The sequence below is a fragment of the Diceros bicornis genome, chromosome 35, assembly GCF_020826845.1.
Source record: "Diceros bicornis minor isolate mBicDic1 chromosome 35, mDicBic1.mat.cur, whole genome shotgun sequence".
NCBI lineage: Eukaryota > Metazoa > Chordata > Mammalia > Perissodactyla > Rhinocerotidae > Diceros > Diceros bicornis.
In genome coordinates this window covers 28,370,459-28,392,820 of record NC_080774.1, presented here as the reverse complement: position 1 = coordinate 28,392,820, position 22,362 = coordinate 28,370,459, and the positions used below count along the sequence as shown (strand labels likewise).

Below are 22,362 nucleotides of genomic sequence, written 5' to 3'. Positions count from 1 at the left end.
CAGAAATTTTCAAATTTCCTTTTTAAGTCAAAAGAAAGACGTTAAAATTGGGGGAAGTTTGTCAAAAATATCAAAAGGTTTTCAAGCATTTGGTCAAATAGGAAACAAGGCTTAGTTATCCATTCAATCAAGGTGACAACAGAAGATGTCACAGGCCAAAGGTAACCTTAATAGAGAGACCTCAGTCTTTTTGAACATAGGAAATTATTTTAACAAAACATTGATTTTCTGTCTTTGAGGTAGACTTACCCAAAGGTAAAGAAAACCTTTTATAATCTTTTTATCAAGAGCAGCCTAAAGTTCAGGAAGATTATCCGTTTAAGAGAGAGAAAGCCAAATTCTAATTTTGTACCAGCTTACTTTTGATAGTGAAACTTATTCACGTAATTAAATTTATTTTAATCTTAGCCAACATCACCGTGCACAAAACTCTTTCCTCAGAGCTTTACGTCCATAAACCTCTGTCACTTGCTTTTCACGTTCAGAGTTTGCCCCGTGCCTTCTTTCCTTTTTTTCTTCCCTAGTACTTTAGGACAAATTTATCTTTCTTAACAAAACAAAAATACCTCTATTCTTTATACCTTCTTTACTGAAAACATACATTTTACTTTCCTTGTATACAGGCTTTCTAGAAATAGGTGCTTTCTCATAGAAAATTTTTCAGCATGCACAAAACATGTTTATCAATAAACTCAAGCATCTTTCAGTTTCTCTAAGATAAGAAACCAAAGGCAGACAAATCTAGGCTTAATAATCGATTTATAATATTTTATCTTATGTGGAAATGACCTAGATACTAAATAAACTTTTATCCTTTAACTTAATTCAGCAAAACTCTAAGATTTTAAGTCACCAAAAGGTTTTGAAGGTATTTTAAGTACACACACCATAACAAATAATTATTATTAAAAAGTTTACCCCCAAAACTTTACCCTTTCTGCATCTACTCAGTTTACGTGTTCCCAATAGTTGTATTTAGATTGCCTACAAACTCTCATGAGACATCAGACAAAATCAGCTATTATTCTAAGTTATTATTTTTTTTTTGCTGACAAATTTTGTAACAGAGATAACATGTTTGTACCATATCCAATGTTGATAACTCTGAAAACACGTTTACTTTAATCAAACCAACAAACCTAAACAAGCTTTTATTGACCAAAGATCATTTTATAGCACGTTAACTTGAAAGACTTTTGGGGTTAATTTTTATTACATTTAGAAATAATCTATGTAAGTGCCCACTTCAAGCCCATTAAATAGAGCTCCTTCAGAAGTTATACCATTGGGAGGCAGACAAATATACACAGAGAGAATTATATACATAAACACACGGACAGACAGAAACAGAGATCTTTAAAATCTTAGCCATGACAAAGGTACAGATACAAAACTCAAAAGAATAGTTGCATCCAAATTGTTTTTCTGGCAGATGAACTAAGTTAAGTTTTTTTGCTCAGATGGCTAAAAAATTTATTAAAGATTCTTTTCTCCTTTTTTTGTAAGGATCCTTTTCAGAGTGGTTTTTGAAGTCATTTTGTCTTTTAGAAGCTTCTGCATGTCAATCAAAGAATGCATTCTATTGTTTCTGAGAGGTCTTGAATCCTCTCTTGTAAGGGTGACCCTTCAGGCACACTTAGCTGAAACAAAAGTTCCCCAGAATGGCCATTGGAAAGTGAGATCTCCTTTAGTAATATCCTCCGACTTAGGGAGCCATTTGCAAGTTTGCGCTCCGTAAGTTTTGAAGGTAAAGTTGGCCTGAGTACTAGCTGGTGGCCGACTGTCAGACGTCCCACAGTTACCAGGTTTTGATGCTTTGTTTCCCATTCTGGCTCAGCAAGTCAAACCAGTGATTTAGTGTGGTGGATCGGAAGTGTGCTGTTTATGGGTGTAGCTCCTCCAAGTGTCACTGATGAGTCGGTTCCACCCTCTTACGTACCTCAGTTTCTCCTGTCGATTGTTTAACACAATCGTAGGGGTGCGGAGCGCTGGTAATCAACCTGATACCGCGTCCCCCGATGAGCCAAATTATTTAATTACGTGGTTTGGCGTTCCCTATGGGACTGCTACGTGGCTTGAGAATTGATCTCAATCACCTCCACTTGGCCCCCGGTCAAGAGACACTGGCAATGCCAGCAGAGGGAGCAAATGGCCCTTTTCTTTGGAGTCAGCTGAAACTAACCCTCATGCCAGGAATATTCTTTGGAGTCAGCCGAAGCTGGCCCTCATTGATGAATAGTTTTGATTTTCCCAAGCTGAACCAGTTTCTGATCATCAAGAGAGCCAACAGGGGAAAACTCTGACATTAGCCACCATCTATCCTCTCTCTTATTTCCCTTGGGTCTAAAGCCCAGAAAACCCGAGCATCAAGATTGGAATTCCCTTCTCTACAAGCACAGAGGACAGACACCCTGTTCCACTTGGACAATTATAGACGATTATTGAATAAACTGGGGGACCTGCAACCACTAATCGGGAGATCCCAGACCCAGGAAAGACTTGCCCCGCTGCGGCTGGAGCTCTGGGGAGCCAGTTGGGCACAAAGGGCCCTGCTGGTCCCACAGTGCCGGGTCCTCTCACTGCTTCAGGCAGTCTCAGGCTGTCTCTCCGGGTCCCTTCGTGGTCGCCAATTTATCGACTGAACTAAAGAGTCTGGGTGATATTAGTGAAGGAGTTTATTCAACCATCAGCGCAGGGACTTTGAACCCCGAGAAAACAGTTCAACAGATGCTCTGATGGAGCTGCTCTGAGGGGTGGGGAGCGTAAGTGCAGCTTCTCTCTCTTTCACAAACAGTGCACGTGCAGGGAAGAGGAAAAGAGAAAAAACTTACAATTAGAGTTCATATATGTAAAAAGAAAAAAAGGGATAGTGTACATCTGGCCTTTTGTCTAGATCTTACATTGAAGGGAACATAAACAAGAGTTCCTTGCTTACACATCAAACAAGTTCAGAGATGCTGACATTATCTATGTCTGGAGGAGGCAAGGACCAAAGTCATTAGTTATTCCCTTAGTCTCTAAGAAATGCAGCTGGGAATGTGAGAGCGAGGTACCCCTTCATCTCTTCCTGCTGTGGATCTGTCCAGCTGGCGACTTCTGTCGCGAGGTGGGGGCTGCACGGTTGTTGGACACAGGCTGAGGATGGCCTGCACGGCTGCTTCTCAGGACAGCCTGGATGTTCCTGTACTGACTTAAAGCCTCTGCAGTTTGCTTGCTAGATTCGCCTGTTAGACCAGGGGGACGGGTCCCAAAAATCTGTCCACACGCTGGGGATTTACATTTTTAGGAGTCAATCTGGGTACTTTTCAAGAGTTTAGGAGCCCTTTGCGCTTCCTCTCCTGTGACCTTTCCTGTCATTTGTGAAGGGCCCTCACACTTGCCTGAGGAAGGTGTTTGGGATACAGATGGACAAGCATCTTTGAACCCGAGGTCCTAATTGAGGCCTGTGTCCCTTCAGCAGGGAACGCCCTGATCTCCCCCAGCCCCAGCTGTCGCTGGCTTCCCTGGGGTTGGAGCCCTGGGGGGCTGGGCTAGGCTATCGCCCTGTCACCTCACCGTTTGCACCCCTGTTTCATAGCCCGCACCCCTGGCCTGTGGGCCTGGAGCCTGGGGCTCCTCCCATCCCTGCCCCAGCTCCTCGTCTCTCAGAAAGCCCTTGAACCCTTGCCCACCGAAGCCCCCCACCTGCTCTCTTTTCCTCGAATGTGACCCCTTGTTATTCCTCGCTAGCGGCTCCGCCAGTTCTCCGGAGGGAACAACCTGAAGTCATCACAAGTCTACCCTCGGATTTATAAGCAAGGGCTCCTCACAGCCAACCCTGTGCCCACACACACAGCATTTGGGAAACTACGTGTAAGCAACAGAAACAGCACAGGGCAAAGGACACCACTCTTCCAAGTTTCTCCCAGTTCCACTTGTCTCCCAGGCTCCCCACAGGAGGCCACCGGGCTGACGTGGGCAAGGTTCTTGGATGCGACAGTAGATGTCACCGCCGACCAATGAATGGGCTCCTTAACAGCACGCTCTGAGCCCACCTCTCCTGGGGCCTCGGGGCCCCGCTGTGCCCATCCTGGGCTGTTCCAGGGAGCACCCCGCAAGGCGCTGCGCTGCAGCTGTCCCGCCCTGGGGCGCCTGGTGGGTCTTCCCTCTCAGGCCGTGTCCTGGCTGCCCCTCTTTCAGAGGGTCCTGTACTCCTTGCTCTCCTGGGCCTTTTCCATCATCCCCTGGGAGGTTGGGGACAGGTAGCCGCAGCCTGTGCCTTCTTGATCCACACCGGTTGCTTTCTTGTTGTTCACAATTGGACAGGTTTATTATGCTCCAATAAAGTATAAAAGAAGTAAACCATCCATCAAGTTAACCAGTCACTCTTAGGACAGTGTAGGGGACAGGAAAGTCCTGGAGGATGACCACAGCTGAACTAGCCATGCTGTGCACCAACACAAGGGGGACGTGGGGATCCCTAGGTCACCTGGCAGGAGGAGGGGCAGAAAAGACCCGCTGGAAGTGACCTTGAATCCTGAACTGCTGCTCTTGGCAGAGGGAAGGGCCCGAGCTAACGCCAGAACCATGAGGACCCAGTGTGCTTGGGACCCTCCAGCAGCCAGGTGTGGCAAAGACGACGCTGGGAGGTGAACACAGTGGTGACACCGGGAAGGCCATCACAGCAAGATGAGCACAGGCTTTTGAGGCATGCTGAGGAGGGGGCGTCAGTTCCCGGGAACTATTGCCCAGGCATGTGACCGGCCGTGGGGACACGGCCTGACCACTGGGTGCCGGAGAGGGGTGGGGAGAGCTGGGTGGAGGAGAGGAATCGATCAGTGGTAGAGACCTCTGCTGGCAGAGGCCTGCCGGCTTCTGAGAGAGGTGGCAGTGACTCGGTACCAGGGTCCTCAAGGCCACAGCCCCCACCATGTCCACCCTGAGCCGCAAATACCAGAGAGTGGCCCACCGGCGCTGTCCCACCCACAGGCCCACGCCCATGCGAATGAGTGCCCGAGTGGTCAGGACGACTACGTCCGGGGCACCTTGGGCATGCCCGTGCGGACCGAGGTGAGAAGGGTGACGAGGAAAGAGGGCACGACGAGGTGTGGGCAGGGCCAAGGTGCTGGGGAGGGGGATGGGGGCCAAAGACTGAGCCCACCCTCCGCCCACGTGACAGGCGCTGCCTCTGCTCATCTGCACACAGGTGCGCAAGGAGAAGTGGGCAGGAACAGGAACAGACAATTTCCTGGGGGGCGGGGCTTTCCTCTCCAGCCCCAGGTGATGCTGGCTGAAGCGGCTGGTGCTGCTGCAGGTGTGGCCTTGGAACAGCCAGGCAGCCTCCCTCCGCTGACCCTGTGCGGGGGTGCCAGGGGGGCCACCTCTGTTTGACAGACGGAGACCCCCCCCACCCCCGCTCGCCTCTTGACTGCCCCTGGAAGGGGCAACGGGATCCCATGGCCGCCACCCTGCCCCAGGCCTTGGGGGGCTCAGTGATGTGGCTGTCCCTGCCTCCTGCACCGGTGTCCCCAGAATCAAGGCCGCAGCGCTGGCCCGTCCATGACCCCACAGCACGTGGCTCTTGGCTGCGATGCGTTGGAAGAGGTGGCCGTGGCTGGCCGCACGGCGTGAGCGAGTAGAGGCTTTCGTGGGTGTAGGGCTGTGCCAGGAGGCCCTGGCCCCATCCCGAGCGTCCTGGGGCAGGCGGTCATCAGAACCCTCCCGGCACCCCGACGAGTCCATCCACAGGTCCTGCTTAGAGGGCGAGGAGACGTAATAAGACAACTCCCTGGTCCCCTGTCCTTGTCCTTCTCCCTCCGTTGTTTTTTGTCTGTCTCTGCGTCTCACCCTCTGTTGAACAAAGGAATGAAGGGATGAATGAGTGAGTGAATGAAGGAGCCTCGCTGCCCTCCTCCCTGTCTCTGTCTCCTCATCTTGCTTCCCCGTCTCTCTCTGTCTGTCCCTCCCCTCCCTCACTAGCCCCCTTCACCGCAGGCTGTGGCCCTGGATCCAAGATGCCAACCCTGGATGGGCACTTCCTACGTGGGACCGGGTTGCGGGGCTCAGGGCAGCGGGCCAAGGGCTCCCTGACAGCTGTAGGCGTGCCAGGCCTGGGCCCAGCTTCCCACCACAGGCTTGCTGGGCGGTAGCTGGCTCTGCCAGGCCTGCCTGGCTCCACTCCCCATCTGCCTGGGCTCCAGGACGGCTGGCTCTGCATAGCCTGGCTCCTGGGGCCGCCCAGCACTGGCCCTCCCTCTCCACTGGGGAAGGGTCTGCGCTCCCTCTGCAGCCTGGTGGCTCCCAGGGCCTCTCCTTGGAAAGGCCTCCCCAGTGAGGCTGCCTCAATCCCAGGACTCACTCGCGGTGGCCCTGCCTGACCCAGTCAGAGTGGCCAAGGAGTGCAGGGTCTTCACAGGCTGGGTTGGGCCATGTCCTGTCCCTGGAACCAAGGGTGGGGGCAGCCTTACTCAAGCCACATGGCCTGTGAGTATGTGTGTGTGTGGGTGGCATGTCTCCAAAAGTCCTGTCCACTAAAACTTCAGTTCCAGTGAAAAGAGGGGAGAAGGCATTACAGTCCCCTTGCATGGGTCAGGGAGGCCAGACGTGAGAGTGGCTCCAACCTCCTTGGCCCCAGGATGGTCTGCTACCTGCTTCATGACCTGCCCAACCAGCTCGGCCAATGTGGAGGCCAGGTCCTGGCTGTCCTCCCCGTCCATGGAGGCCCCCAATCCAGCGCCCGCATCCGCAGACCTGGGTCCTGACACAAGAGAGGTACACAGGGCACTTCAAGAGGGAAGCCCAGGCAGGCAGAGAGGCGAACGGACAGGGCCAGCGAGTGTGGCCACAGTGGCTGAGGGGGTGTGGGGGTGCAGGGGTCGGGGGGCTGAGGGCTGTGGGAGGGTGTTGGGCAGGGGAGCAGGGGGTCAGATTCGTACTTGGGAAATCCCTTGTGGCTTTTGGAGCCGCTGCAGGAGCTGTCGGAGCCCCTCCTCTCTTCCACTCACTGTTGCAACCAGTAAAGGCTGTTTGTACCGTTAAAGAAGAAAAGAAAAAGGTCCCCTCTGGTCCTGTGCTGTGTGGACCAGGACCAAGTGCCAGGAATGCAGGCAGGGGGCTGGTCGGGGAGCCAGTGAGGTTGGCCAGGCCACCAGAGGCGGGGTGGGGGGTAAGTGGCGCAGGACGCAGAGTGACAGCACTTGGTGATGGAGGGTCGGGCTGGGAAGAGGACAGACTCCCTGGGGCCCTTCCTGAGCCCCAGGGGGTGGCGGTGCCACAGCTAGGGGGTGGGGGGCACTGGACGAGGGCAGCTGACAGGGCTTTACGGTTACTCAGAGTGGAGAGAGGAGAGGCCTGGGCTGGGAGGCGTGTAGTCTGTGAGTGTGTGACTGTGTGTGTGAGTTTGTGTATGACTGTGTGTGTGTGACTGTGTGACTGTGAGTGTGTGTGACTGTGTGACTCTGTGTGTGTGTCTGTGTGACCGTGTATGAGTATGTGACTGTGACTGTGACTGTGTGAGTATGTGTGTGACTGTGTGTGTGTGTCTGTCTCAGTGTGTGTGTGTCTATGTGAGTACATGTGTGTGTGAGTGTGTCTGCCTGTGTGTGTGTGTGTGTGGGGCACAGGCGCGGTGGGAGGGAAGACACAAAAGGCCCCAAAGACCTGAAGTGTGTGCTCGCCGGCTGGCCTCCCAGCCCGCCTGTCACCTCCACTTGGCAGACTGTGGAAGTGCCCTGCCCCAGAAGCAGAGATGGGGGTGCAGCCCAGGAGGGAGGGGGTTTGGCCCCAGCCAGGGGGAGGGAGCGGGAGGGAGGAGTGTCCACAGGCTTGCAACACCCTGTGAAGGAGGAGGAGGGCCCGGCAGGGGACCCTGCTTTTGGGAAACCAGTGACCAACCCCCAACAGAGGCACGGCCCACCCCGCCTCCACTCCCCAAAGGCCAGGATGGGGGGCGGCTTGGCAGGGCGCCCAGCAGGTCCTGGAGGAAGTGGGCTTCAGGAAGGGGCACAGGGCTCGGCCCCACTTTGGAGGGGCCAGCAACCCTGGGAGGCCTGAGTGGAGGGCAGGCGAGAGCGGGCTGGAGGTCTGGCGACAGTGCTGGAGCTCTTTCTGGGCCTGTACTCGCCCCCCTGCCGGGCCATCTACATTTCGCCAGGAAGAAAGCTGGCACGGGGTGAGCTGGGCAGCTAGGCCGGGCCCCATGCAGGGGGCGCCCGGGGGCCAGACCCTGCGCTGAGCCTCCCCTCCTCTCCGCCCCGCAGCGGAGCACCGGAAACCTGAATTCCTGAAGGTGAACCCCCTGCGGAAGGTGCCTCCGCTCAGGGATGGGGACCTCCTGCTGGCCGAGAGGTAATGGTGACTTGGGGATGGCCCAGGCTCAGAGCCAGGCCTGGGGAGGCGGAGCTAGGAAGGCAGAAAGCTGATCACCGCTGGCGGGGACAGCTTTCCAGACTGCTGGGGTCCCTTCCTTCTTCCAGCCCGCCCAGCTCACAGAGCAGAGGGCTGGACCAGGGGGCTGCCTTGGAGCTCACGCCAGAGCTTCAAGTGAGGAGGGGCACGGGTCACCCAGCCAGGCCTGGACGACCTGCAGCCGGCTGGGGAAGACCCAGGCTCGAGGTGAGCCCCTCCCCAGATGCCCCCAAGGTGTCCTTTCAGAGTCACAGGGGCCGGGCAGCCGCAGGTGGCAGTGGGCTCTGAATCCCAGCTCCCTGTGCCCTCCCTCTCTGCCCACGGGCAGGTCACAGACCTCGTGCCCCAGGTTTCTCCTCTGTAAATGGGATAACAAGGTAGCCACCTCCCAGGGCTTGCCCGAGGATGGAAACTGGGCACCAAGTGCCAGGAACCCAAGGGGGATTCAGAGAGGGGCACCCTCTGAGCCGCCCCCAGACCCGGGGCACTGGAGAGAACCGGCCCAGGAAGGGAACCTGGAGACCCCTTGGGCAGGGCGTCCGTGGCAGCTCTGCCTCCCCCTGAGTAGCACCCCAATGGCAGAGAGGGGGCCTGGAGGCCGAGGGCGGGCTGGAGCAGCAGCCGCGGTTGAGGGAGGTTGAAACCTGGGCACGGGCAAAGCGGAGTTTGCAAATGGAGGAATGAGCAGTTTGGTGGGGGGAAGAGGCCCCTGGAGGGGGATGTGGGAATGGGGAGGTCCTCCCCGCCCACCCACCCCTCCCCCCGCCCCGAGGCCGAGCTGGATAGAAAGCCAGTCAAATCACCCTGCTGTGGGAGATGCAGCCGCCCTGTGCTGGTGGGCGGGGAGATCTCTGACACCGCTGCCCGCAGTGTCGCCATCCTCTTATACCTGAGCTGCGAGTTCCAGACGGCGGCACACTGGTACCCGCCCGAGCTGCAGGCCCGCGCCCGCGTGGACGAGTACCTGGCGTGGCAGCACGCCGCCATCCAGCTGCCCGCCACCAACGTCGACCTGTGCGAGGTGAGCCTCCGGGCCAGTCATGCAGGCTTGGGCCGGAGCCAGGACCCCCAGAGCTGGGAGGGGCCAGTTGGCCCAGATCCCGCCTCCGCTCCACTGCCCCCGCCAGACATGGCTAGTCGATCACAGCACTCTTTCCCTTGAGCCTGAATGAAACCTCAGAATCCTTCTGAACACAGGGCCCCAGAGGGCACCACTAACGGATGGGGTGGAGAGGAGGCTGAGGAGGCTGAGGAGGCTGGGGCCGGGGGGCCCCGAGGTAAGCTGCCCGTCTCTTCCCCACCGGGTGTCTCCTGCCCCGCTTCTGTGGACACCACAAAGCTGGAGGAGCTGTTGGGGAAGCTGACCCGCACTCTGCAGCACCTGGATCGGCAAGTGCTGGCGGCCAGGCCCTTCCTGGCCACTGAGCAAGTCTCCCTGGCGGATCTGATGGCATTCAGGGAGCTGATGCAGGTGAGGTTCTGCTGCCTGAGCGCCCTCTGGGGGGAACTCTGGGCACCAGGCTGAGCACCCCACCCAGCTGCCCTGTCTCCCCAGCCCACTGCAGTCGGCTGCGACCTCTGCCAAGACTGGCCCCGGCTGGCAGTGTGGCAGGCCCACGTGGAGGCTGTCCTGGGCCCCGAGCTCGTTCAGGAGGCCCACAGGCTCGTGCTCCAGCCTCGGGACCACCGAGAGGCCCAGTTGGACCCCCAGCTGGCCCAGAAGCTGGTGCAGCGGCTGCAGGAACGGCTCCGCTGAGAGGGGTGAGCCCGTATCCGTCACTCTGCCGTCCACAGTAAACACGCTGTGTGCCCCACACTTGTCTCCAGCCTCTCTCTGCCCCACGTGGGGCCTCCCCATTTCCAAGCAGACAGGAATCTCCCAGGATCACCCAGCACGAGTGAGCAGCACTCAGGCCTCCCCGCGGGTGTCTAGTTACCTCCCTCACCACTGGGTGCTGAGTTCCAGGTGCACGGCCACTGCCTGTCCCAACCCCGTTTCTGGGCTCCTCTGCATCTCACAGCCTGGCTGGCCCCCCTTGACTCCCCGTGGTGTTGTCCCCAACACCCTGACGTCTCCCCACGCCCCTGTTTCTCTTTCTCCCAATCCTTTCCTAGCCACGGTTCAGGCTAGGTTCACCTGAGAATGTTCCACATTCTCTGTTCTGGAATCTTCCAGGGGTTCTCATCGCCCCACCCTCCTTCTGGACCCCGCAAAGCCTCTTTGGTCGTGTTCCACAATGAAGGCCTGGCCCCGAGAATTCCCATGTGTAAGCAGACACGGCCACGGGCCGCCAGGGAGGGAAGGACAGGGTTGCAGCCGCCCCCATCCCCTGACTCCAGGCCAGGGGCCTGTCCCTATTCTACTCCTGGTGTCCTCAGAATCCTTGCTGCTCTGAGAATTCCCGGTTTCCGGGCCTCATGACAACACCAAGGGAAACAAGAAGTTCCAGAACGCGGGGGCCTGGGCCTGGGTTGGAGAGGGCAAGCCACAGGCTGGCTGGTTGGCACAGGGCCCGGGGTTCAGGCGGCACACAGCTCAGGTTCAGGGCCCACCGGCCTGGGCTGGAGGGGGCTCAGCACAGTCTCAGCATGGTCCTGGAGCTCTACCTGGACCTGCTGTCGGCGTCCTGCCGCGCCGTCTACATCTTCGCCAGGAAGAACAGCATCCCCTTCGACTTCCAGTTTGTGGATCTGTTGAAAGGTCGGCGCCCTCCGCTGCCCAGGCAGCCCGGTCCTGGGGGAGGCAGGGCACAAGGGCATTTCTGAGAAGCAGAGACAGAGACCCAGGAGACCCCCCCCTCCGGCTCCCCAAAGTGCACAGGGGAAGAAAAGGTTCCCAAGGGAATTGTAGGCTGTGCCCCTGTCCAGCTGCCTTCACGAGTCCCCACTAATTCTGCTCCACTCTGATGAACGGGCTCTTGTAGGGCAAAGCGGAAGGAGAGCTTCGGAGGGCCCTCAGGCTCCCGCCCAGTGCCCTTGCCCTCTCCTTTGGGAGTCCAGCGTCTCGTGAGCTGCAGCTCCTGCTGGTTAGGTTGGCAAAGGATGCCGAGGTATGCGGTCATTCCACATCTGGGAGCTGAGACGCTGCTTCCGTCCCCACCCATCCTCCCCCAGTGTTCAAACCTGCCGAGGGTGACACAGACCCTGGGGAGGTTCAGGACACTTGTCTCCAACACCGCCCCAAGCATGGAGGAGGCTCTAAAAGTTCAACGTGCAGAGGCAGGAGCCCCTAGAACATAGAGGAGGAGACAGGGGAGCTCCAGAATCTCATGGGGTGTGAGTGGAGCCCCCGGAAATGTTTCCAAGGGGGGCAGCTGGTCAGCGAAGAGTTAAAACTCCTGCCCCCACCTTGGCTTGGTTGCATATGAAAGGCTCCCTTTGGATTCCAGCTGTGTGCTGGGTCTGGGGCTGCCAGCTGCCCTGCTCCGCTTGGAGGGGGCTATGGGGCTGGGGCTGGGACCCAGGCTTTTAGGGCTTCTGGTGATTCCCAGGCTGTGGCTTCAGGCCCAGAGTTGGGGATGGGGCTGGAGGCCTCCAGCTTCTGTGAGCCAAAGGGTTGTCTGGGTCACCCCGCCTGGGGTGGGGACAGGAGTCCTGATCCTGGTCGCTGTTCTGCCACTGACTTTCTCTCTGACCTGGGGCGAGCCATGGGGTCCTCTGGCCCTCAGTTTCCCCTTTTTGAGAAAATGGAGAGAGAGGCACTTCTGCCTCTGGGAGACGATCTCTCCCCTGAGGTGCCAGCAGCCTCAGACTTTTCCTGCCCCTCTCAGGCCACCACCACAGCAAGGAATACATCGAGATCAACCCCCTGAGGAAGCTGCCCAGCCTCAAAGATGGAAAGTTCATCTTATCTGAAAGGTAGCAGTCCTCCCCAGGGTCCGGCCACCCGTCCCTGCTCCTCCTGGGAGATTCAGCCAGAGCCAACCTGCTGGCGCTTATTTATCTTTTTACTATGGGAAATTTCACACTTACACTAGAGTAGAACAAATCCTAACCGATGAGGAGTATAACCAGCCCCCAGGGTCCCCCACCCAGCTGCAACTGTGTCCACTCAGGAGCCCATTTCGCATCATCTGTGCGCCGCTCTGTTCCCCTGCCTCCCGGCCACCCCATCATTTCATCCGTAAATGTTTAGGAATGTACTTCTAAGAGATAAGGGCTCTTAAAAGAAAAAAAAAAGCACCACCACGATACCATGTTGACACCTAATAAAATTAACAACGATTCCTGGATATCATCAAATATCCAGTTCGTATTTAAAAAGTCTCTGAGTATCTCATAAACGTTTTCTTTGCAGTTTGTGCATTTGAATCAGGGTCCAGATAAGCGGCAAGTACCGTAACTAGCTGATCTGTCTCTTAAGTCTCTTTTAATCCACAGCCCCCTCCACGCCCCACCTTTCCCCTTTGCATGTTTGTTGTGGTTGAAGAAACCAGGTCCTTTTTCCTGTGGAGTTTCGCACAGTCTGAATTCTGCTGGTTGCATCTTCATGGTGTCTTGTAACATGAGTTTCTGTCCCTGTATTTCCTGGTTGTTGGATCTAGAGGTTTGGCAAGATACAGGGTTGATTGTTTTCCAGACTGCTTCACAGCTGGTCCCATAATTTTGAAGTATATCTCCCAAGTGGCCCATGGAGGTCTGGGTGGCCCACGGCCTGGTACTTTCCAAGGGCTGGTTGGAAAATAACAAAATACCACCAGCTGGGTGACTTAGAACAACACAAATGTGTTGTCTCACAGTTCCGGGGGCTAGGAGTCCGAAATCAAGGTGTGGGTAGGACCATGCTCCTCATGAAGGGACTGGGAAGGATCTTTTCCAGATCTCTCTCCTAGGTTCTGGTAGCCTCAGGCGTTCCTTGGCTGGTAGAAGGCCATCATTTCCTTGCGTCTCTTCACATTGCCTTCCTTCTGTGCGTGTCTCTGTGTCCAAATTTCCCCTTTTTATAAGGACGCCAGTCATATTGGATTGGAGTCTACCCTAATGACCTCATTTTAACTATGTCACCTCTGTTAAGACCCTATTTCCACATAAGGTCACATTCTTAAATACTGGGGGCTAGGACTTCAACATCTTTTTGGGTGGACACAGTTCAACCCATAACAGCCTGCCTTCTGATCCCCTGAAATTCACATCCTTCTCATGTGCAAAATACGTTCACCTCATCCAACATCTCCAAAAGTCTTAATCATTCCAACATCAACTGTAAGTCCAAAATGCCATCATCTAAATCCTCCAAATCAGGTATGGGTGCAAGTCAAGGGATGATTCATCCTGGGTCAAAATTCCCCTTCATCTGTGAACCTGTGAAACCAGACGGCACGTTACCCTGCTTCCGAAATGCGCTGGGGGTCCAGGCATCGGATGGACATCCCCACTCCAAAACAGAGAAATAGGAAGGAAAAAGGGGCTCATCATCCCAAGGGAGCCTGAAACCTAGCAGGGCAGATTCCAGTAGGTATTAAGGCTTGAGAATCATCCTGTCTGACTCCATGCTCCGTCCTCCGGGCCTATCAGGGGGGCATCCTTCCCTTTCCTTGAAGGCTAACACATTTGCAGTTGAATAGCTCCGTCAGCCCATCTCACAGAAGTCCGACAGCCTTCCTTCCTTTCACCTCGTCTCTGTCCCCTTCCGAGCCCAAGCTGGCAGGGTTTCTGCTGAAATGGTTGACTGGATCCAGAAATCCCGAGCCCAGTCTCTTCAGCAAATGGTTGTCCAGCTACACCTTCGGTGTTCTCTCCAGAGCAGGGCCCCAACCTCCTTCCCTCTGGACTTGGCCTTCTGATTATGCCGTGTTCTCACTCTGGTGGTCTCTTCCCTCCCAGCTCCCAGTCCTGGGCCTTCTCCCTGCCTGGTGAACCCACCCCCTTTTCCAATGACCTGCCCCTCCCCATCCTCTCCAGCCTCTGCCCAGGTGTGTCTATCAGAGCACTGAGTGAGGGGCTGAGGACAGGGGCTGCAAATGGCAAAAACCCAGCTCCGCTAGTTTGGGTTCATTGGCGGGTGTGACAAGCCAGGGGAGTCAGGGCCTGGCTACTCTGGTGCTGATGCTCTTCTCCACCCATCTCACCCATCGGCTTCTCTGTGGGTGCGTCAGCCTCCTCCTCTCAGTGTTCTCTGTATAGTCACGGCCAATGGTAGCCCTGTAGCTGATCTTCAGGGCACCTGGTCCTTGGGCAAAGAGCAACCTCTCCTTCTCAGGTGATCTGAAGTTCCCTGGGAAGGACATGGATGGGCCCAGGCTGAGTCACCCCCTCACCCGTGGACCACTCACTGGCCGGGGCACTGGGACCTGTGACTGCCAGCCACTCTACCAGAATCACTCGATTAAAGATGGTGGGGGACGTCCCTGTGGGAAAAGTAGGGGGAAGGGTGCCGGGCAGACGGAAGGCCAGATGCCCACTCCAGGTCATCCAGGGACTGTGATGCCAGCGGGGTGCCTTTCCCCGGAGGTGGGGCTCCCCCAGTCACAGCAAGCTCTGGTCTGCTCTGGGGACAGGAGGTGTTCGAGAACATGCTGGTGTGGACCCCTTTGGCCCCAGTGCTCCCAGAGTGGGGGCCAGGAGGGCTGATGTCAGGGAATAAGCGCTGGGGGCCCCAACCTCAAGGTGCAGGACAAAGAGACACAGAGAGTGTAGAGGTGGAGGTGGTGGGCTGGAGAAGAGGGGCGCAGGCTGCAGACAAGCCAGGAGGAACCAGTGGGCCTGGGAGCCACTGTCAGGTCTGCCCAGAGCAGTCATGACCCAGGGACTGGCCACCAAGGGGGGTGCTCCCAGAGGTCACAGAATGGGCTGGGGCATTGGGCCAGCAGGGCAAGCCTCTGCCTGCCTCTCCAGCCTCCCTCAGCGGCTGGAGACATCTCATCCCCTTGCTGACAATTCACTCTCTTCCCTCAGCGCCCCCAGTCCCCTGCCCCACCTGGCCAAGGTCACCAGCTGTGCCAGGATGTTGAGAGCGGCAGCTGGGGTCAAACCCCGATCCTACCTCTCATGGGCTGTGTGTCTTTGGCAAGTCAGTTGTATCTCTGAGCCTCAGTTTCCCCAAATGCCGGTAGGGAACACACTGGCACCCACCTTGCAGGGTTACTGTGGGATCAGCTGAGCTGATTCAGGATTTAGGATTTCCCTCCTTGATCTCTCAGCCGTGTTCCTCTTCTGGTAGAGCTGGGCCTCTGGGCCCCCGACCTCCCTCCGGGCCGCTCCTTCTCTTCCTCTCCCTCCACCTGTCTCTGCTCCCTTCTCACGTGCTGACTCTGCCCAGGGACCCCGCCTGCTCCTCGAACTTTGATGTCATATCAGACTCTGGCTCAGGACACTCTGGGTCCCCAGATGTCCCAGGCACCTCAAATGCCCGTGTCCTGAGTTCCTCCTTTCCCTCTCCCCACCAGCCGACGGCAAGCTCTGGGACATCCTCTCCAAAGTGTGCCCCCAGTCTGCACCATCCCTGACTCCCATGGCCCCTGCCCTCCCAGACCCCAACACCCCTTGCTTGGGCGTTGGGTGGCATGGATGCGGCCACCGCCATCCATGTTGAGCTTCTGCCCCCTCTGGCTCACCCCCATCCCGCAACAGAGGGATTCTTCTAAATTTCAAGGTGGATCTTCTCATCCCCCTGCTTACACAACCCCTAACCTAGAGGATTAAGTCCATATTCTCCTGCATCTCTGAGGACATCCCTGTGTGGCCTCCCCAGCGTCTCTGGCTCTCTCCCACCGGTCCCCCCCCCACCCCGTTCACACTCACCGACTCCTTTCTCCAGATTTACCGCACTCCCTCTTACCCCTGTATTTCCGCACTTGTTGTTCCCGTCTGGACTGCCCTTCCTGACACCAGCCGCCAACTCCACTCGCCCTGCAGGCCTCCCTCCCTGCCCTGGCTGACTGGTGCGCTGACTACCTTCCTGGGGCCCTTTGGGGTCATCCTCCCTCAGGAGAATGTCAGGTGGAGGGGGCCTGTGGCTGGAGGCCCCCCCTGGGCCAAAGCCACCCTGGGGTGGTCGCTGTAGCAGTGTTGGGGATGGCAAGAGCGGTGCCCTGACCTGCCCTCTCCACAGCGTGGCCATCCTCTTCTACCTGTGCCGCAAGTACAGCGCACCCTCGCACTGGTACCCGCCAGACCTGCACACGCGCGCCCGCGTGGACGAGTTCATGGCCTGGCAGCACACAGCCATCCAGCTGCCCATGAGGAAGATACTCTGGATCAAGGTGTGTGGGGCCACGGCTGTGGCTGACCCTTCGTGAGCTCCAGCAAGCGTCCCCCCACCCTGAGCCCCATTTCCCTCTCGTATCTGCCTTGCAGAGCTGCTGGAAGTGTGGAGTGAACCACTGGGTATGGAAGAGCCTTGTAAAGGGAGGGGAAGGCACCCGGGGGGGCTGGTGTTACTCAAGTCGAAGGGCCCACAGAGACCACCAAGTTTCAAGATGACAACCAGTATATGTGCCCATACTTCTTAGCCTGTGCCTGTGACAGACATCACTAACCAATCACAGGATTCTTTCCTGCTGGGATCTCAAAATCCTTCTGAACAATGGCCCCAGGCAACTTCTGCCAACCAGAACTGCTAAAAGAGGTGAAACCACTTTACATCCTTGGTTCTGTGCAACACCTCTCCAGCAGACAAGGGTACTGAGGCCTGGAGGGTCGGATGGGACTGGGGTGCAGCCTCCTCTTCCCTCCTCTCCCCTACCTTGGCCAGCTGCTGATCCCGATGATCACAGGTGAGGAGGTTCCAGCTGAGAAGACAGAGCAGATGCTGGCAGAGGTGAAGAACAACTTGCAGCTCTTCGAGGAGAAGTTTCTGCAGGACAAAATGTTCATCACAGGGAACCAAATCTCCCTGGCCGACTTGGTGGCCCTGATGGAGATGATGCAGGTGTGGAGCGGGGTGGGGGTGGGGCAGAATGGGGACTCCTCTGTGGCCAGTGGGGCTGTAGCCTGAGGACAGGCTGGGGAAGGGGGAGACACGGGGGCTGTGGGGGCCAGGTCTGGGCGCTTGGACTTGATCACGGCCACAGGAAACACAGAAGGCTTGACCCAGGGAGGGTCATGGTCATCCACGCTTCACAAAGATCCTTGGCATGGGAGGAGCTAGAGGGCGAGCCTGGGATAGGGAGAAGAACACAGCATCTCTGGTCAGTCAGCCAGGATCCCGGATGCCTCCTCCTCCCGCTGGACTCTCCAGGAGGTGACCAGAGGCTTCCAAAGTGTCCTTCTGGCTGAAGTGCCTCTGTCCCAGAGCTGCAGACAGATAGCTGTACAGAGCAGCTTCCCGGGCTCTGGGTCTGAGGGGCATCCACTGTGCCTTTGGGGGCAGACCTGGGTGTGGGGCATTTATGTGGTTTCTACGTGCAGGGAGGGGTGGCCAGTTCTGACCTCGCTAGTGTGCAGGATGGCCAGTTTAGACCCTGGCCAACGTCTTGAGAGGCCAGCATCGCATCACCTCTGTTCAATGTGCAAAGTGGCCACTTTGGTCCCTGGTCAGTGTGCAGTGCAGACCAGCACCAGGAAAAACCAGTCCAGTTTTTCTGTCCCAGGTGGTGCAGTCCCCTACGTTTCACGCCGCCCCCCCTTACTTTTCACCCACATTCATCCATTTTGGGCATCCCAAACTCTTGGGTACGTGTTTCGCAGGCTGCCTGCTGGATCTCCCGTCCCAGTCCCTGTGCTTGATCACGTAGGGAGGTTCAACGTGCGGGAAAAATAACCGAATTCCTCCCACCCTCATCTGGGGACGAGGGGTTTCCCTGGAAGAAGGCAGGACCTATGCGAGGTTTCTTGATGGAGAGATGGGACCCACCTGGGCCAGGGGTTCCCTCGGAGAGGGATTCAAGTCCCCTTGGTTCAAGACGAAGAACCCTGGGAGATTCCAGATCTTCCATCCCCACCCCATATCTATGACACAGCCTGGGACCCCTTGCCCAGGCCTCGGGGGTCAGCAGACTCACTCTGTGCCGACGTAGATAGGGAGAGTCCCTGAGGCTGTAGGAGGGGACCCAGGTGGTGCTGGTCCTCGGGCTGACCACTCCTTCCTCTTTGTCTATCCACAGCCCATGGGGGGCAACCATAACGTCTTCCTCAACAGCTCCAAGCTGGCCGAGTGGCGCATGAGGGTGGAGCTGGCCATTGGCTCTGGCCTCTTCTGGGAGGCCCATGACCGGCTGGTGAAGCTGGCAGAGTGGGACTGTTCAACGTTGGATCCCACGGTCAAGGCGAGGATCTGTGAGTTGCTGCAGAAGTTCAAGTAGAAGCAGCCCATCCTGCAGGGCCTGGCGGGCTCAGCCCTCTGAGCCTCCTTCTTAGGGGAGATGCTGAAAACAACCCTGTTTCTTTGTCTAATAAAGAACTGGAACAGCCACCGCTGCTGCTGAGCCTGGGACAGTTGGGGTGAGCATAGGGCCTGATGTGGGAAGGGGTGGTGCTCATGGGCCCTCCCAGCTTCCCAAAAGACTTTAAAAATTAAAGGTTAAATGTGATTAATTGTCAGTAGTAATAGTTGATGACTTCAATACTTCATTTTCAATAATGTATAGAATAACGAGACAGAAGATCATCAAGGAAATAGAGGACTTGAAAGACTATAACCCAATTGGACCTATCAGATATATACAGAGCCCTCCACCCAACAACAGCAGAATAAACATTCTTCTCAAGTGCACATGGAATAGTCTCCAGGAGAGAACATATGTTAGGCCATAAAATAAATCCCAATAAATTTAAACAGATGGAAATCATACAAGGTATGTTCTCTGAACACAATGGAATGAAACTAGAAATCAATAACAGAAGGAAAACTAGAAAATTCACAAATATCTAAAAATTAAACAACACACTCTTAAACAACCAATAGGTCAAAGAAGAAATCACAAGTGACGTTAGAAAGCATCTTGAACAAATGAAAACAAAAACACGACACACCAAAATTTATGGGACCCAGAAGAAGCAGCACCAGGAGGGAAATTCATAGCTGCAAACACCTACATTAAAAAAGAAGAAAGATCTCAAGTCAGTAACCTAACTTGACACCTTAAGAACTAGAAAAAAAAGAGCCAATCAAACCCAACACCAGCAGAAGAAAGAAAGGATAAAGATTAGCGTGAGGATAAAAGAAATAGAGAATAGATTAACAATAGAGAAAAATCAATGAAACCAAAACTTGGACTTTTGAGAAGATCAACAAAATGGACAAACTTTTAGCTAAGAATGACCAAGAAAAAAATAAGACTTGAACCACTGAGATCAGGAGTGAAAGTGGGTACATCTCTACTGATCTTACAGGAGTGCAAGGGATTATAAGGAAATACTGTGAACAGTTGTATGTGAACAAATTAGAGAACCTAGATGAAATGGGACAATTCCTAGAAACACACATGTTGGTCTGGGGTTTGGGGGCGGGGCCCGAGATTCTACATTTCTAACAAGCTCGTGGGCAAGGCTGCTGCTGCTGCTGCAAGGACCACAGTGGGAGAAGGAAGCAGCTGGGCCACGTATCTCTTCAAAGGGAAAACATGTTTTTTCCTGAGGAAATTTGAGCGTACACACGTTCCCTGCCAAAGATGGTAACAGTTGAAATGTCGAGAATGCGAGATGCCGCAGGGAAGGTTCTGGTCCTAGGAGAGGGCCTGGAGGGCAGAACAGCTCACAGTCAGTGCTCCCATCACTGCCCAGAGCAGCCGGTGCCCCGTCCAGCCTTGTGAGCTCTCTGGACTCTTTGGACAGGACTGGCTACAAGTGAAAACGAGGGGCCCCTTATTCAAAATTTATTAGGAATTTCTAGACGGCAATAGCAAAGCATTAAAGCAAGTGTGGGGCCCTTCTAAGCGCAAGGCAACTGCACGGGTTGCAGGTCATGAAGCCCTCCTGCCCTTGGAAGGCGTGGGGGCCAGACTCTAAGCTGACCCAGTGATCTCCCCTTCTTCTAGTCACATCAGTGTATAATCCCCTGCCCTTCAGTGTGGCCAGGGTGACCTGCTTCTAAGCAATGGAATACGGCAAGGGTGATGGCATGCTGCTTCTGAGATTACATGAGACGCCATCTTGCTAGCAGACTGGCTCTGGCTCTGGCTCTCCTTGCTGGCTTTGAAGAAGTAAGCAACCATGTGAGGAGGTCCATGTGGCAAGGAGCTGAGAGTGGCCTCCAGCTGACAGCCAGTAAGAAGCCAGGACGCTCAGCCCTACAACCACAAGGAAGTAAATTCTGCCACAACCCGAGTGAGCTTGGAAGTGGATCCTTCCCCAGTTGAGTCTCAGATGAGAACCCAGCCCTGGCTGACACCTGGACTGCAGCCTTGCCGAGGACCCAGCTAAGCCGTGCCCACACCGCTGACCCACAGAAAGGGTGAGATAGTGTGTGTTGTCTTAAGCCATTACGTTTGTGGTTCTTTGTCATGTAGCAATAGAGAACTAACGCAGAAGGTCTTCTCGACTCTGCACAGCCTCAGTTGGAAGGTGCTTTGCAGGCCGTCTGGCTCCCTTTGCTCTCCCTCTGCCCCGACCAGGCTTTCTGGGAGACCGCTCTTCAAAGAGCGCTCTGAGCAATGGTTGGGGGCATTCTCTCTAAATGGCCTTTATCGTTTTTTCTATAAATTAATGAATCCGTCAGTCTCTTGTGACTCGGTTCATGTGAGTCAGGCCCTAAGAAAAGGATCAGTCCTGGAATATGGACCTAATTAGGTTTTGAGCCTTCAAGACTGAGGCTGAGCCTTAGACCAGGGTCCTGCTCCACTCCTCCCTGGGTGCTGACTGGGGTCAGCGGGAGGTGGGGAGAGGGTGGCCGCTGCCTCTTCTGAGTATCCAGATCCTTTTTAAAACTTCTACATGGAAATCTGAATTTCTCGTCTTCCGTCAACATTTTTTTTTTTTCAGTTAAAAGTCGTTATCACCATCCTTCACCTTTGCAGAAGTGTTCCCTTCTGTGTAGAAAACATTATGGCCCTGCTGATGCATTTGCAGTTGGACTTGTTTTAGGAAACGACACATGGCACTGACACCATTTGCCCAGCCGGGTGGTAGGCTCTGGGGGTCCTGGGGTGGCAAGGAGCCGGCCTGGACTTGAGGCTCAGCAGGTGAGTCCAGGGTGGTGACCTGCAAGGGTCCTGGAGGGCACTGGCCTCCCTATCATTTTATTTATTTTCTTTATTTAAAAAATTGAGATATAATTGATGTATTGTAAGTTTAAGGTATACAACCGTGTTGACCTGATACATTTATGTGTCACAATATGATTAACTAACAGCTCTAGTACGTCACATAATTATCATTTCTTTTTTGTGGTGAGAAGAATGAAAATTTAGTCTCTTAGCAACTGTGAAGTTTAAATATGATATTGTTGACTATGATCATTATGGTGTGCATTAGATCTGCAGAACTTATTTATCTACTAGTTGCAAGTTTGTACCCTCAAAAAACATCTCCACAATTTCCCCAACCCCCAGCCCCTGGTAACCACCATTCGACTCTCTGTTTCTATGAGTTTGGCTTTTTTAGATTCCACATAAGTGACATCATGCAGTACGGGTCTTTCTCCGACTGACTTGCCTCACTTAGTGTAATGGCCTCAAGGTCCATCCATGTTATTGCAAAGGGCAGGGTTTCCTTCTTTCTCATGGCTGATAGTGTTCCATTGTATATATATATCCCACATCTTCTTTACCCGTTCACCCACTGACAGACGCTTAGGTTGTTTCCATATCTCGGCTATCGTGATTACTGCTACAGTCTACGTGGGGGTGCAAATACCTTTTCAGCAACCTGTTTTCATTTCCTTTGACTATATGCCCGGAAGTGAGATTGCTGAATCTCTGCCCATCATTATACAGATGGAGAAACAGAGGCCCAGAGCAGAGAAGGTACAAACCCCGGGAATGTGATGGAGGCGCTGGGCTCTAGAGCAGGAGCCAAGGCTGTGGAATTCCAGGGCGTGCGAATGGAGAGAAGGGAGTTACCACAGACACTGAACACAAGCCCTGAGGCCTTGCCACCTGC

At 54.9% G+C, this 22,362-nt stretch overlaps 2 protein-coding genes across 2 annotated transcripts; both read left to right on the top strand.

Moving 5' to 3' along the window:
* Positions 1 to 9,088: 9,088 nt before the first annotated feature.
* On the top strand, positions 9,089 to 10,603 carry LOC131398395 (glutathione S-transferase theta-1-like). Its single transcript, XM_058531903.1, has 3 exons — positions 9,089 to 9,406; positions 9,725 to 9,856; positions 9,941 to 10,603. Exons 1-3 carry the CDS (start codon positions 9,113 to 9,115, stop codon positions 10,139 to 10,141), a joined length of 627 nt encoding a protein of 208 aa, XP_058387886.1. The 5' UTR covers positions 9,089 to 9,112; the 3' UTR covers positions 10,142 to 10,603.
* A 300-nt stretch (positions 10,604 to 10,903) lies between these two features.
* On the top strand, positions 10,904 to 18,699 carry LOC131398409 (glutathione S-transferase theta-4). The gene is made up of 5 exons (XM_058531915.1): positions 10,904 to 11,086; positions 12,156 to 12,243; positions 16,436 to 16,586; positions 17,078 to 17,254; positions 18,429 to 18,699. The coding sequence occupies exons 1-5, from the start codon at positions 10,975 to 10,977 to the stop codon at positions 18,624 to 18,626; spliced, it is 726 nt and encodes a 241-aa protein (XP_058387898.1). The 5' UTR covers positions 10,904 to 10,974; the 3' UTR covers positions 18,627 to 18,699.
* The last annotated feature ends 3,663 nt before the right edge of the window (positions 18,700 to 22,362 follow it).

Bases quoted from the DNA above. Each gene is read 5' to 3' on its own strand.
- LOC131398395 (XM_058531903.1), top strand. From the start codon at position 9,113: ATGGGGAGGTCCTCCCCGCCCACCCACCCCTCCCCCCGCCCCGAGGCC. The intron at 9,407-9,724 runs GTGAGCCTCCGG...GACACCACAAAG, and splicing joins CCAACGTCGACCTGTGCGAG to CTGGAGGAGCTGTTGGGGAA. The intron at 9,857-9,940 runs GTGAGGTTCTGC...CTGTCTCCCCAG, and splicing joins CATTCAGGGAGCTGATGCAG to CCCACTGCAGTCGGCTGCGA.
- LOC131398409 (XM_058531915.1), top strand. From the start codon at position 10,975: ATGGTCCTGGAGCTCTACCTGGACCTGCTGTCGGCGTCCTGCCGCGCC. The intron at 16,587-17,077 runs GTGTGTGGGGCC...TACCTTGGCCAG, and splicing joins GGAAGATACTCTGGATCAAG to CTGCTGATCCCGATGATCAC. The intron at 17,255-18,428 runs GTGTGGAGCGGG...GTCTATCCACAG, and splicing joins CCCTGATGGAGATGATGCAG to CCCATGGGGGGCAACCATAA.